The sequence below is a fragment of the Vanellus vanellus genome (genome assembly GCF_965231255.1).
Source record: "Vanellus vanellus genome assembly, chromosome: 2".
Taxonomy (NCBI): domain Eukaryota; kingdom Metazoa; phylum Chordata; class Aves; order Charadriiformes; family Charadriidae; genus Vanellus; species Vanellus vanellus.
This window is the reverse complement of record NC_138906.1, coordinates 43,926,211-43,940,494: the sequence shown is the minus strand read 5'-3', so window position 1 is coordinate 43,940,494 and position 14,284 is coordinate 43,926,211. Positions and strand designations below refer to the sequence as shown.

The window sequence follows — 14,284 nt, the reverse complement described above, 5'->3', positions numbered from 1 at the left end:
CACCAGAAATCAAACAGGGCATTCAAACACTCAACACAATTTTCATTTTTATATCTGTCATGGTTGGCGATTAATTTTTTTTTCTTCATTTCACATCATTCACACTACCCAGAAAAGAGATTTTAAAATATATGTTAACACAAAATTATTTTCCCTGATCCCATCGATTTCATCGATTTTACTTGCTCTTGGTAGACTTCCAATAAATACATGCTTCCTCATCCTTAAAAAATCTGAAATAAATTCAGTATTTGGTGAAAGCTTTAACTTCCAAACAAAGAGAAAAATTAATTAACAACTTACAGAGACACAGACACCAGCTTTTCAAAGTACACCTTGCTTTCCTTTTTTTTGGTTATTTAAAAAACTAAAATCTCAAAGACAGCATTAAAACAACCAGGTCTCCTCTGATAGTTTGAAATATATAAAGACTCCAGGTTTTCGTTACTTCACTTAAACCAGTTGCAACTCATTTAGTGTCTTTCTGCATATGGCATGGCTTTCTGCAAACAAATGGCTCTCAACGTTGCTACACTGCAAAGTACTTATAGTTTAAGATCAGCTGATATTATGCAGAAATGTATCTTGAAATACATTTTTCACCCTATAAAAAATGATTGTTGATTTAGGTGAAACTAGGAGCAATTTTCCGTGATTTGAGGAATTTTTCATAGCTGTGCATGAACGACAGCATGCATCTCTACTGCTGGCACTGTCACTTACTAATACAGCTTAAATGGAGACGAATACAGCTTGATCATTCAAGCTGATCTATATTTTTCTTTGAACTCATAGAAGCTTTTACAATTGCATTGCTGCAAACAATATTACTACTTTCCATGACGCAAATCATACTGTGCACATATTTTCAACTTCACATTTCTTACTTTTTGTTTCAGTTGTAGGTGATTAAAACATGCCAGAAAAAAAAAAAAACAAACCAACAAACAAATAAACATACAACGTATTAGTTAGCTGGTTTTATGAAGTTTGTTTTTATTTTTTAGTATTAGGTAACTGAGAAAATCCTATGTCTGGATCCTTAATTCCCAGTAAAGGGGCATAAGTATAGGCTTAAACATAATTACATTATACCTAGAAGCTAACATGTGCAAGAGTGGTGTTATCAAAAAGAATTGCTGCTTAAGATCCCTCTACAATCCCAGAACTGCCTAAGAAAATGCAAATCTGTCCTCACGTGATGTAAGAGGCATTACTAAAAGAAAAAGGCATCTGTCCCGAAGGACACTGTTCCATAAAGAGAACTCTGCTATGACAAACCCTAAAATATTTTAGGCCACTCATCAACATTTCTTGCAGAAGTGTAATATCCTTGCCACCGAACTTCAAATAAATAAACAAAATCAAACCCAGTTCCAGTCTCTGTCAGTAGCATTTTGTAAATCTGCTGTTGACTAATGCTGATCACGGATTCACGTCCCGCAATGGGGGAACCCCAACCCTCCCAGTGTCCAGAGGGACATAACCGTGGGGCACATCATGGGGATTATTAACACAGCTGTGCTTTGGGCACCGAACCCAATGGCTTGTGGGGACAGGCTGCTCTGGAAGGGCACCCAGAGTAGATCTAGTTTAGATGCTCTGAATCAACCATCAGAGGGCCTCCTCTCTCTCCACTGACTGCAGAGAGAGGCCAGTCTTCAAAGTTAGGCAACTAATTTTGGGCCTCAAGCTGAGTGGTAGGACTCCCTCCCACTGGGTCTGTAAGCAAGTAAGATAAAGCTGTAGCAAAAATTGTTTCATTTTCACTCTTTTTTGTTTTTTTTTTCTTCTCCTATGCGTATCATTTTTTTTTTTTTGTGGGAGTTGGTCCTACTGAATTATAGGCCTAAATTTCAAGGTTTATATCAATGCCCATTTTCCATACTGCTTAGAGTCTTTGGAATAAAAAAAAAATACGTATGTTCAAGTCAGGAAGGTGTCAAATAAATAGACATATTTTCATAGCTGAAGACCTTCGAAAATATATTAAATGTAGCTACCCTTTTACTTTAATGATCCCACATTAGATGTGATTTTGTATGAAAACTCTGATGGAAGGAAAGCTATTCTTCTTTTATGATAGAAGCCAACCTGGGATCACTCGGCACTGCAGTAGATTTATCTACATTTTCGTCTGTTAGCATCAACAACAGGCAGAGAGGCACCTTGATCATTCAGACAAAACTGCTGGACCGCAAACCTACCCTCTTATATGCTCCACCGTCTTCTCTCCTGAAACTGCTCTAGGCATCTTTGCTGCCCACCAAATTCAAGCCAGGAATCTGGGCAGGATTGCCAGCAGAGGAATGCCGTCTTTTAAACGCCCAGAACAAGGGACAAGGCTTTCAGAGACAGCTGAAGCTGCCAGAACACCAGCTTCTCCTCCTCGCCCACACAATGATGGCATTGTGTGGGGAATCCAGCCCACTACACTCAGTCTCCCTTTCTGCAAACCCGGCTACAATGACGAGTCAAGCCAGGACCAAAAAGCTGAGCTTTCGGTGACAGCCAGCCCTATAACCACTTGTACCAGCTGGATAAACCCAAGCTGCTCATTTTGTATGGAATTTGTTTGCGTGCAATCTAGCAACACCCAGAGACCAGGGGAAGAAAAAAAAAAAAAGATTTCAGAAGTCTTTAACTGAGGTCATGATACACACAAGTAGATTCCAAAACCCGCCTCTGAAATGCCACACAGTTTACAAAATGGAAAAGTTGTAAATAAGCTGAATATTGTCAATATATTGTATTTTACACATAAAAGGATGGACTGGATCTGGAATTTTTCTTACAAAATACAAGTTCACTGTGAAGATCAGTTTGGTTTCAAGATTCTAATACACACACAAAGCCATTGACTGGCTATGATGCATGTAAGCCTTTTGCAGCAGAACACCCAGAAATAAACACAAAGACAAGATTATTATTATTTTTTTTTTTTTACACCAGTTTAAACCATGAAAAAACATCCTGATTGCTGATTTCAACTGACCAAATAGAGGAAAATGCTTAGGATATCAACCTTCTGAAAACTCCCAAATTTCAAATTTGGAAGGCAAAAATTCAGGTACTCCAAATCTATAATCACAAATAAAATTTTCAGCATGAACATACTAAAACTAGAAAACAAGATAGCTTAACGTTATTTAGACAGCTCCTAAACTTTCATTGTGGTTCATAAGTGCATATTATGAAATACTCCAGCCCTAAAAACCTTAAAAGACTACTATATCAAAACAAGGCACAGAACAGCCTTTCTAGTGGAGCACAATACTAAAGACTCTGGTAATGAGTACGAAAGAAGGATCACTTAAAAAAAAGGGACGCTTAGAATAATGAGAAAGCATTTGCCAAAGGAGGTTAGGAGGTCGTTCCCAGGTACCTGAAAGAATAAGGTCCAAGGATGACAGTGAGTTGGAAAAGAGGAAGGAAGGACAGAAGAAGAAACCAATCTAAGCACCATGTGAGCAGACCACAGCAATAATGAAGGCAGCTGAAGGCAGATTGTGTTGTCCCTTTTCCTCCAGATGGTGTGAATTACAATGCTGCAGATAAGAAATGACATCATCATGGCACGATGTCTGAAAAAACTGCATGCCGTGAGACTACAGTTCGTGATGTTGCAAAGAGAGAAGGTGGAAAGTGTGTCTCTGTGTCCAAGGCAGCAGTGAGGCAAGCAAGAAGACACACCAAGGAAAGATGGCAGGGGAGAAATCAGAGATGGGGGTAACTTTGGAAATCATCCATTGGTGTCAATTGAGTGTTGGTGACAATTGAGGGAAGATAAAATTTCCAGTGCAATGGTTCCCAAACTGAGGTCATAATCACCATCCACAGCTGTCCAAGGGCTCCAGGCTGGAAGAGGCTCCATTAAGAATACACCCTTTATGAGCAGAATATTGCCATGACCTCCTCCATTGGTCTACCATAAAACAGTTCAGTAGGTGATGCGTTTGAGACGGAAAATCAAAGAACTGAACCTCAGAGAATAGCATCAGGAATTCAAGAAAAAGCCACTTACGGAGACTGAATAAACAGTAAGCAAAGTAGGAGGAGAATCTAAAGAGCCCCAAAAGTCAGGAAAAAGAAAGCCTGCTGAATCAAAGGCAGTCATCAACCCAAAACCTGCCAGACAGAAAGCTGTCCCTTTGCACTAGACGGAGACTGCTAATCATCACTGTGATGGCAGCTTCACTGGAGCTCAAAGGAGGAAGGCAAAGGAGAAAGAAACAGAGAGAGAACTAGAAGAAAACCACGGGAAAACCAGCAGAGAAAAACAAAAGGAATGGGGCCCTGATTACATAAATATGATATGAGCAGTGTTTTCCATTTGTTTCCCTTGAGAAACAAGACTGCCAGGAGTTCGAAGGGAAAGGTAAATGAGTCAGAAAGGAAAAAGGAAAAGACTTGAGAAAAAGACCTCAGAGCAGAGGGAGGTGCAATGCAGGAGAAAAGAGTGAATTTAAAGCTTAACATTACAGAACAGAGATTGCAAATCAGGTGAAGAAAGAAATGGTGGAACGCAGAGAGAATGGCAACAAGGTCAGAGAAAAAGAGGAAAAAAAAAAAAAGGAGAATTGATACTTGATTTGGCTGATATTAGTGTAGCTTCTTATGGAATGAACGTTGTGCAACCCAGCTGTCTGTAAGCGAGGTTGCCTCTCCCCATCCCAACAGCTTTTGAACAGGCTGGTCAGCTTCAGTGAAACTTCAAATCTCGAAGAAAATAAAAGTTCTTCGAAATTGCATGGAGATGTGTGTTCAGGTAAAGGAGAAATAAATTTGTGTTTCCTAACTAGACAAAAGGCTGTAACATATATTCTTCCTTATTACTGCTCCCTGATTCACCAGAGAATCGGCATGAAACTCCAGCTCCGCATCAAGCAGAAGCCTTCAGTGAAACTCAGGCTCTCTAATAAACCTGGGTAAACCAACTGAAAAGCGGAGATCCGCAGGAGACAAGGCTTCCCCAGCGGCAGTGCTCAATGCTCAGTGCTTATTTAAACTTGCAAATCAACTGGCTAAGGTTTCTGTATCTTCATACACTGGAGACAAAGGGAAGCATGAAGAACTGATAGTGGGAACCAAGGGTGAAAGTAGACTTGAGTACAGGCAGGAGCCTGGATGGTTAGAAATATGAAGTACAATGTGGCAGCTTTCTCATGGTACAGGACCAAGAAATGAATGCATGAAAACAAGTGTAGAGCAAAGATGAAGTCCAAAAGGGCTCAAGAGAAAAGGGTAACATTCTTCATAGAAAGAGTAGAAACTGTCAATGTAGAGGTTTCTGAGGCTGTCTCTGATGTTGTGGTCACATACTGCTGCCATTCAGCGCACCACTTCTGTTGACCTGAAAGCTCAAGACAACTTTCAACAGCAAATGTAGTATATGACTGTCCACCAAAGGGACCACTGCTTGACTCAGTGGTCCCCCCGTTTTCTTTGCCAGTTTCTGGCACTCAGTAAAGAAGTTGATTCAATCAGTGGAAGAGATGCACAAAATCCTAGCCCAACCTGTTGCAGAGCTAGCATCAACTAATCCAAATATTACCAGACTCAAGAAGCCAAGTTACTGCTTTGGAATCTTGTTATTTCTCATAGACTGACAGGTTTTGTACATAACTAATCTTGTTGTATTTTTTTTTTCTTTTAACAGCAGCTAATTCTACGTTCTGAATTACCCCACCTTGCAAATTAGCAAACAAGTGAACATGATTTTTTTGTTGTTGTTGAGTAATAGCTAATACATTACAAGATGGATTTCTTCACATATTTTGACAAGTGTGGTCTTGCTTTAATTATTTATGAAAATGCTTTGCAGTATGCCAATAAAAGCCCTACAGTATATCTTTGCATATTTTTCAAAAATAATGAAGTCTTAGGAACACGTGACCTTTCTGCCAGTCTGCAATTACATCCATGCTTAACAGGAATGTGTGGGTGAGCAAATGACACCACCATTTGTGTGTTAGCATCTGAGTATGAGATTTCCTATTTAATTAAGCCAGCTACAGCATATTCTTACCATTGTCCTTCCTAACAGACACTTAAATTTCAACTGTTTCGTGGCATCTAAAAGAAAAAAAATACAGACACAATATCTGAGGAAAACCTCAAAACCAGAAAGAGGTTCTAAATTGAGACGAGCTTAAATAGTTACTTTCAATACTTCAGTACCTATGGTTATAAAATAAGGGAGAAAGCAGACTCAATCCTATAGTTCCCTGCCTAATGACGCAAGCCCAGGACTATGACACACTACAAAAGGCCAGTACCATGGAAGAAGTTGCAGGTTCAAAGGATAAAGCAAAAATGCCTAACCTCACAGTATCTGAAAAATACTCAAATGATTCATAAAAATAAACCAGCAAAATACCTTTTATTAATTTATTCTAGTAACTTTATTCATATGTGTGTAATGCCTGTCACATTTTGATCATCCATTAGGATCTTCACTGTACTAAGCACTACACAACTATTATAATTTGACACATAAAAATCATAGGTCTTTTGTTTAATCAGTAAAAAAAAACGTAAGTTAGGGCACCATAACGAATAAAGTTAACTATGAAACTTCTGTCCTATGATATCTTTTCTTTAGCATTTTTCACGCTATCTTCTTCTGTGCACACATACCGTTCACTGTATGTACACCTCTAATTATTGCCATACATACATGATTTAGCTGATGCTGCTTCTCTGATGCGCACGTAGTCTTTAGATACTCTCTACTTCAGAATGGTGTATCATATTACTACATCCTACAGATAGTCAATTTGTGGTCTGACAATCACAGCACTGGAAAGCAGCTAGCAGATGTGCCAGCTCTGTAGTTTGCCGGATTAAATTTTGCAAATACCAACCTGCTTATCCTCAAATTCCCGATTTGATTTGAGATTAGTTAGACAGTTAGAGACTATGCCAAAAATTTCCAGACGATCAGATCCTTTTCCCAAATTCCACCCCCTGGATCTAGAGAGGTAGCAGCATACAGAAAAAGCCAGGCTGAGAGCAGACAACGACCATGAGAGTTCTCAGGGTATACCTGACCTACAGATGGACAGTGAAGAGTCTCAAAGCATTTTCACTTTATTCTTTGATTATCTCTGCATCTATGATCACATTCTCATGTTAGTCGATACTTACAAAGTCCCTGAAAGACATACTTCGGCAGAAGTTGTGAAGGGAAATAATTCCAGGCACAATGGTCATTTACTTGGTTTTACTCATGAATCAGAATTAATTCACACAAGAAAGGCACAGGCGTCTTTGGAGACAATCAAGTCACGCCAAACTTCATTGCTTTGCACCCCTCTAAAATGAAATGTGGTCCTATAAAGAGGGAGATGATGGCACTTACCTTACATCCCTCACAAGCACTGACACCATAGTGATATCCGGATGACTTGTCTTGACAGACAAAACAGGGCTTGTAAACTCGAGGGGGTGGAAGTGGTGAAGGAGGGCTCGGAACAAGTTCCTCAGAACTGGTGCTCTGAGTTTCAACTGCTACAAAAAAAAAAAAAAGAAATATAATTGAATGATTCATGAATGAATTTTAAATACCTGATTATTTACTGTATTATAACTATATCAAACTGCCCCATATTTAACTTTGTATAATAAACGTTCATTTGTCTTTCCTAGCAAAATTAAAGGGGAACTAAATCAAGTCCAGTAGTGACAGGACTACCTGCTATAGCCTCAGAATCTTATTTTTAAGTACTCGATCCTTTTTCATGATCCAGCTACTCAACACCACAAAAGCTTCAGCTCACTTCAGATATAGGGGTGAATCTCTTACTAGGCTCCAAAAATGGACAACTTTGGGCCTATATTCGGGTTTTAGCCTATTGAGAATTGCGTGGGTTCCCTGTGTGTGTGCTGTATATCAGCCTTCAATGGGAAACTGCCTGTGGCATGTACCCTTCCAGTCAGTACCTAATTTTGGTGGGAGAGCTTTTATATCTCTTGCCTTTTTCTACAAAAGGTAACACTTCCAATGTGCAATTCTGCCACAGCAGGAGAGCGGCATGCACCGGGGGATACATAAAGAGACAAAATTACCTGAACAACTCATCTTTTTTTATTTTTTTTTTTAAATCTGTAAAATTTGGCACAACTCAGCAACACTTCCTAACCTACCTTAGGGATTTGTAACATCAGGAAACCTCTCTGAGAAAAAGCTACTTACATATTATGACCCCACATCCCTTTATTGCCTTAATATTTCTAGATGGTCATTTGTTTTGAACCTGCTGAAAAGCCGGTTATCCCTTTTCAGGGAAAGGACGTGAAAGCTCTACGATGCGAGATAAGACATGAGAACTACATCTTTCCAAAACATCTGCATTCATTTTCTGTGATATGCTGTCATCATTCCTCACATTTATTGTAGATGTGCAATACATTTTCATGTTTCACCTAGCCGTTCTGTTGCTTCTCAGATAAATCCCTCTAACTTTTCAACAGATACACAGAAATGACAGGATCTGTGAACTCAGATCTATCCAGAAATATTAGGCACTATCAGCAGAGCTAAATCTCAAGAGTACTAACAGCAAACCCTAAAGAATATTACTCAATGGAAAATCTTAGACAAGATTTACTGTACATGATATTTTTCAGATTACAAAGATGATACATTTGTATTAAACCCATGATTCATTGTCAACTTGTGTTCTGCAGAATTCACAGAGGGCATCACAGAGCACGATGCAACTTCTGATTAGTTGTGAGAGAAGGGCGCCTTTCTGCCATTTTTACTCGGGTTAAGCTACCATCAACTTCAAGGACAGGCATTTCTTGAGAAGGAAATAAATGCCAGAGCGAAGAGTTAAAGGCTCTGATTCTAAGCAAAGAAGTATGGGAACAATTTATTTATATATCTAACAGTAATGAGGCTGTGAAAAAAAACAGAAGAGTAAAATAACGTGGCTCCATAAATTGTGATTTTAAGACAATGTCCAGAACTATATTTATCTATTTCAGCAAGCATATACGCTGAACCTTGGCAAACCAAAAGTCTACAGGTTCCTACTGCACCAAGCAAACTTTAGTGAAGTTTTTTCTTAATGAAAACAGAGATGAGAATGATAATTTCTTTTCAACATTAATTTTTGGTATTTAAGAGAGACAGAGAGTCCTCTGTTATTGATCTCTGCACAGTCATCCTGCTTGAATCAATAATCTATTAGTACTTTTAAATTAAAGTTAGATTCATCAAATGCCCTTGAGAGGCCTCAAACGGTCTGCGCCCTATTTCATGCTCGTACATGAATTATGGTGGCTTCCAATCAGTCTGTGGAATGATAAAATTTTAGCTTTAAAACTCTAATACCAGCAGACAATGTGTTTCGTATTAGCTCATTCAACTCTCCCAGTCCATCTAAAAGGCAGTTTTTAGTCTCCCCATGGGAAAACAAGGTTGTGTCATTCAATAAAACAATTGCACTCCTGCAATCCTGTGTTTTCAGTTTGGGGAAAGCAGTCTTTGAGGAATAATACTGATACACTTCTGCTTTTTTGATTATTTCATCCTAAACAAGCGCTAGCATCCAATAGTAGGATTGAAACCATGGACCATATGTACAACAGAGGTCTGTCAGGCACCAGCCAAGCACCAGGAACTTGCGATACCCAGAAGAGATTAAGCAACCAACTCAGTTCATAAATACACAACATAGTCAGCAACTGAAGAGCTGAAGATACCGTTAGAGAATTTTTTCCTGAACAATTTGTAAAGGTATGTGAGAAGGAAAGAACCAATGTAAACCAGAAGACCTTTCCTAAAACACCCATATACATACACGCCACTAAAAGAGCTTAATCTATTCAATGTAATACTTGCATCAGCTGAACAACTGCCTAGAGAGTTTGATTTTTTGTAAGAAAACCCAGTCTGGGAGCATTCACCGTTGATCACAGGCAAGATGCACGGCTTTCTGGAGAAGGCTTGAACTCAGGTTACACATGCTCAACTCTTACTCCAGCTTCTGACCTAGTATTTTTCCTTGGATTTAGCCTTTTTAACTCTTTATTTGAAAACGTACGTACTGCCAGCATGGAAGTGTAGAAATCAGGTGCAGGCATCTGTAGCAATTCATGCTCAGCAGGTATAAAGCTTTATTTCTGTATCGTGTCGGTGGCTAGTGGATGCACGACAGCAGAACCCGCTTTCTTCTAATGCATGTCTGCACATGCAGGGTGGAAAAAAGAAAGGATGGGGTGTGGACAGTTGACTTTGCCAGAAAAGGCATTTTTAAAGCAGTCTTAAAATTTTAAGAAGAATGCAAAGGAAAAAAAAAAAAAGAAGGAACTTCTTTCCATGCCCTGCTGTCCTGTCCTGTGGGATATGACACTTCAGTGTCCCTTCTCACCTGAGAAAACAGAGCCTCAGTGCCGTCACCCAACACCCGAATGCCGCTGAAGCACACAGGGACTCTCAAACAATCGGTCACTTCACAATTCCTAAGATGTCTGAAATATTTCTAAAGGTTAGATAAAGCAGCAGATAAGATCTTTAAAAGCACAGCGTGCTTTGAGAGAGCTAATTTACTGCCAGCTAAACCACGCTGACAGATGGAGGAGGTATTTTACTTTGTGACCAACTAGAAGCAGGCAGGCACTATGAAATGCCTCGCGTTTTGCTAGAAACTTAGATTATTAAGCTTGTATGTTAATGCACACTTTGGACAGTTGAGTCTTAAAAGAATAAGAAGTTGTAAAGCAAATGGCATTTCCTGGATCGCCTCAAGGGAATTTTGAATACTGAGCTCAGGGTCCCTGGTGGGAAGCAGCAATTTCAGCTAATTAGGGTGAATAGCAAAGTGTTGCATTTGGTCAAAACATTCTGTTAACCCTCATTTTTGTTGGCACCAACAAGAGTCTGGATTTTTTGCCTTTTTTTTTTCCTTTTTTTTTTTTTTTGTGAATTCACTGCAGGAGTGCAAGGCACACAGCTCACATACATTAGGCAGAAAGTCAAAGGAAACGCCAAAGTTCAACTAAAGTACAAGTAATTAGAACCAGATTCTCTGCTGCTTGTATGTGTGCATTTGATTGTAGAAGTTATTTATAAGCCTCCAAACATTTGAAAAAATAACTATATACTGTAGATCATTTAATTTTTATGTCTCGTCTGGAAAAAAAAGTCTGCTTTTAATCATCTTCCAGGAAAGAGCCAGGAACTGGGAAAGTGGGTCTCAATTGTTTCAATACAAATTTCTCTCTTTCATGTGCCACATAAAACTATACTATAAAATTAAATCCAAAATATCATTGACTCAGCCCCCCCCCCCTCCAATTTTTTTTTAATAAAAAACTCCTTTGAATTTGTCATGCTTAAATAGTTTGCATTGTTACGAGGTTGTTTTTTTTAAAAACTGTTGTTTGGAAGACAGACAAGGGGAGAAGAAAAAAGAGGAAAGAAAAAAAAAAAAAAAGAGTGAGAGAGAAAGAAAACATTATGGTGGAGACTTGCCAGCCTTGACTTAGTAACCTGGCCATGACCCTCCAGCGAGTGTGTGTTTGACCCGGTCACACATGACTCTGGCTGTGGACTGTTGCTGGGTTATAAGTCCCAGATATTTTTACCATATATACAACAGGTGGGGATCACAGACAACAGAAATAGGAAAACAAAGTCTTCCCTTGTGCGAAGACTCCCATTTTCTCCCTCGCAAAGAAAACAACACAAAGGAAAGAAGTTGGGCTACTATTTCACGTATCGGCACTCGCTGCGCTGGACGGCTGTTTGAGCTGGGGGTGGACGGCATGGAGGTGGAGTGGGCTCAGGGCAGGAGGACAGAAGAAAAGGCTCAGGGGATGCCTGGGTAACATCAGAACCACAATCAAAAATCTTTCCTCGTCGGGCTGGGTATGCACCCAGGTTCAGGAGCGAATGCTTTTTATTACACATGAACACAACAGACCTGGGCTAAAACATAGGCTCCCACAGTAACTCCAGATTGAGATACTATTATCAGGATTTTAAGAAGTAATTAAGAAAGTATGTTGTCCACATTTGAGGGTTTCTTTTTTATTATTTGCGTCTTTCTAGCTGCACACATCTGCCTTAAAGCCATGACGTTAAATACAAGTTATTCTATTTTAATTCTTCAGTCCAATTTTTCCAGCATTAATTTTAATCAAGTCATAATTAATCTCTACAAGACTGTCTAGGCCTTAAGAAAAAAAGAGGTATAATTTGGGCAGAAAGCCAAAAACCCCTCTAAGTCTTCAGGTTTGCTTTTAGCCTGAAAAGGGGCATTCTGCTTTCACCAGGGACTTCAGAAGATGAAACTTCATGACCTGGTTTCTGCTTGAGGGTGCGCAATCCAAAATGATCCTTTTCTGTTATTTCAAAAGCTAAAAGAGTATCCCGCAAGTTCTCGCTACGTGCTGCTCAAGATTCCTACAGTATGTCTAAAATAACAACAAAACTAGCACGAAGTAGAGGTTATGAAGCTCAGAAGCCCAATCTGCAAGGTCTAACTAATGGACTAACTGCACCCAAGGTCACCTAAAAGGTGCCTCGGGCCAGGTCATTTTAAGAGCCATGCCTGGGGCACAGCCTGCTGCTGCCAATAGCTATCTCAGACAAGGTGCGAGCCCCGATAGGCGCAGCGGAGTTGGCAGGAGCCTCTAAAGCCAAAGTGCTTTTGCTGTTACTACTCTTGCCTGTGCAAGAGCGATACGGACAGCTGGCTTCTGTCCCGTTGCATCTGGGAGAAGAGGGGTCCTGCTGAACTCTGCCCTCCGCCTTGCGAGTACAAGAAGCAGTTAAGCACGCTCTCTGCTCTGATAGCCTTACCCTAATGAAGTTCCAAGTACAAATTTGGCCATTGCTCCGCTGCAGGCAGACATACCATCAGGACAGTATTTTCTTCCCCCACCCTTTTGCATCTCGTGTATTTAGACAGTACGCTATTTTGGGCAGGGTCTCAAAATATGGTGTACAGTAACCGGCGCTGCAGGACCTTCAAGTGCTACTCCAATGCAAATAATAGTAATGATCGTGATCCTGCCAAGTCAAAAGGTGTTTGAAAGAATGAACCTTGAAAGGCCTCCATAACCTTGAGGGGAGCCATTACTTGCAAAGCAGTTCCTTGGAGCGCTTTCACTTTAACTATTTTAGTATTTCAGTGCTAAAAACCAGACTAACTTCAAAGGATGAATAAAAAAAAAAAAAAAAAAGCTGCTTCATAGTCAGTAAATGCCTTTGCTGTGTGTATACCAAGTTGTATTTGCCAACTGGAATGGCAGAAAAGGAAGTGTTTACCCTCATCTGCCGCATCTCCCCCAGTTTAGAACTGGGAATATGATGCAGCTTGCTCTCTCCTTCATGCGTTTCATCAACAAAATTGCCAAGTTTCCATTGCAAATCTGTAATGTTAACCAGCAGAGTCATGTAACCTAAGTCAGCGGGAGTCAGTGGATACTGATCTTGGTAATACGACAGAAGTATAGCCCTTTGAAACCTTTATTCACATCAGGTGATTAGGGCCAGGAAATAAAGTTCAGCATCCTACTACCAGCATAGCAGAGCTATCCAGATTTGTTTGCAGTAAATCAGAAGGCAACAGCATCTAATTTTTGGTTAGCCGTCTGTTCTAGTCTCATAATACAACTTCTGTTCCTTAGCAGCTAATTTCTTCATTTGTAGCACAGAGTTTATTATTCCCACAAATATCCTCTATCAGTTGCCCAGTGAAGGGTGGGGAATCTTCTGTAACATACTTTTCCATTATGCCACAATCTGACCTCTTAACGAATCCATTTGTTAAGCATGCAAATTCAGTTACCTGACTTTACAGTGCCATTTATTAAGGCACTGCAGGGGCCCCGCCTGCCAGCGTATCTTCCCAAGTGACATTCCTGCACAGATCACAGGTGCCCTGAGTGACTGTCCCCGGGCCCCGCTGTCCCCACCACGCAGCACAGCAGGCAGCGCTTCTGGTCCTGCCATACTTAGCAGCATGAAAGATCCTGCTCTCTTCTACCTCTCTGATGTAAAAGCATGGACCCTGCCACTCCAGTATGTGAATAACCTGTGAGCATTCATATTTTTACCTTTGTAACACCAAAGTGAGAGAAGAGCTGTTCTTACTTTACAGATGGGAAACAGGAGCACTGACAGCTAAGGACTTGATTTGCTTGGGTCTTAAATTCCTTGAGAAATGCAAGCAGTACCCAACTGGGATTTTCAGCAGCAACCCAGAACCTAGTTGTGGCTCTAACAGCATCTTCAAAACATAGCCCCAAGTTACACATGGGATAC

General features: G+C 40.1%; 1 protein-coding gene across 1 annotated transcript in view; it reads right to left on the bottom strand.

Moving 5' to 3' along the window:
• RARB (retinoic acid receptor beta) overlaps positions 1-14,284 on the bottom strand; it is a 92,686-nt gene that overhangs the window by 60,448 nt on the left and 17,954 nt on the right. Inside the window, exon 2 of the mRNA XM_082499309.1 lies at positions 7,364-7,512. Within this exon, the coding sequence (XP_082355435.1) occupies positions 7,364-7,512 (149 nt within the window). The remainder of the gene's footprint in view (positions 1-7,363; positions 7,513-14,284) is intronic.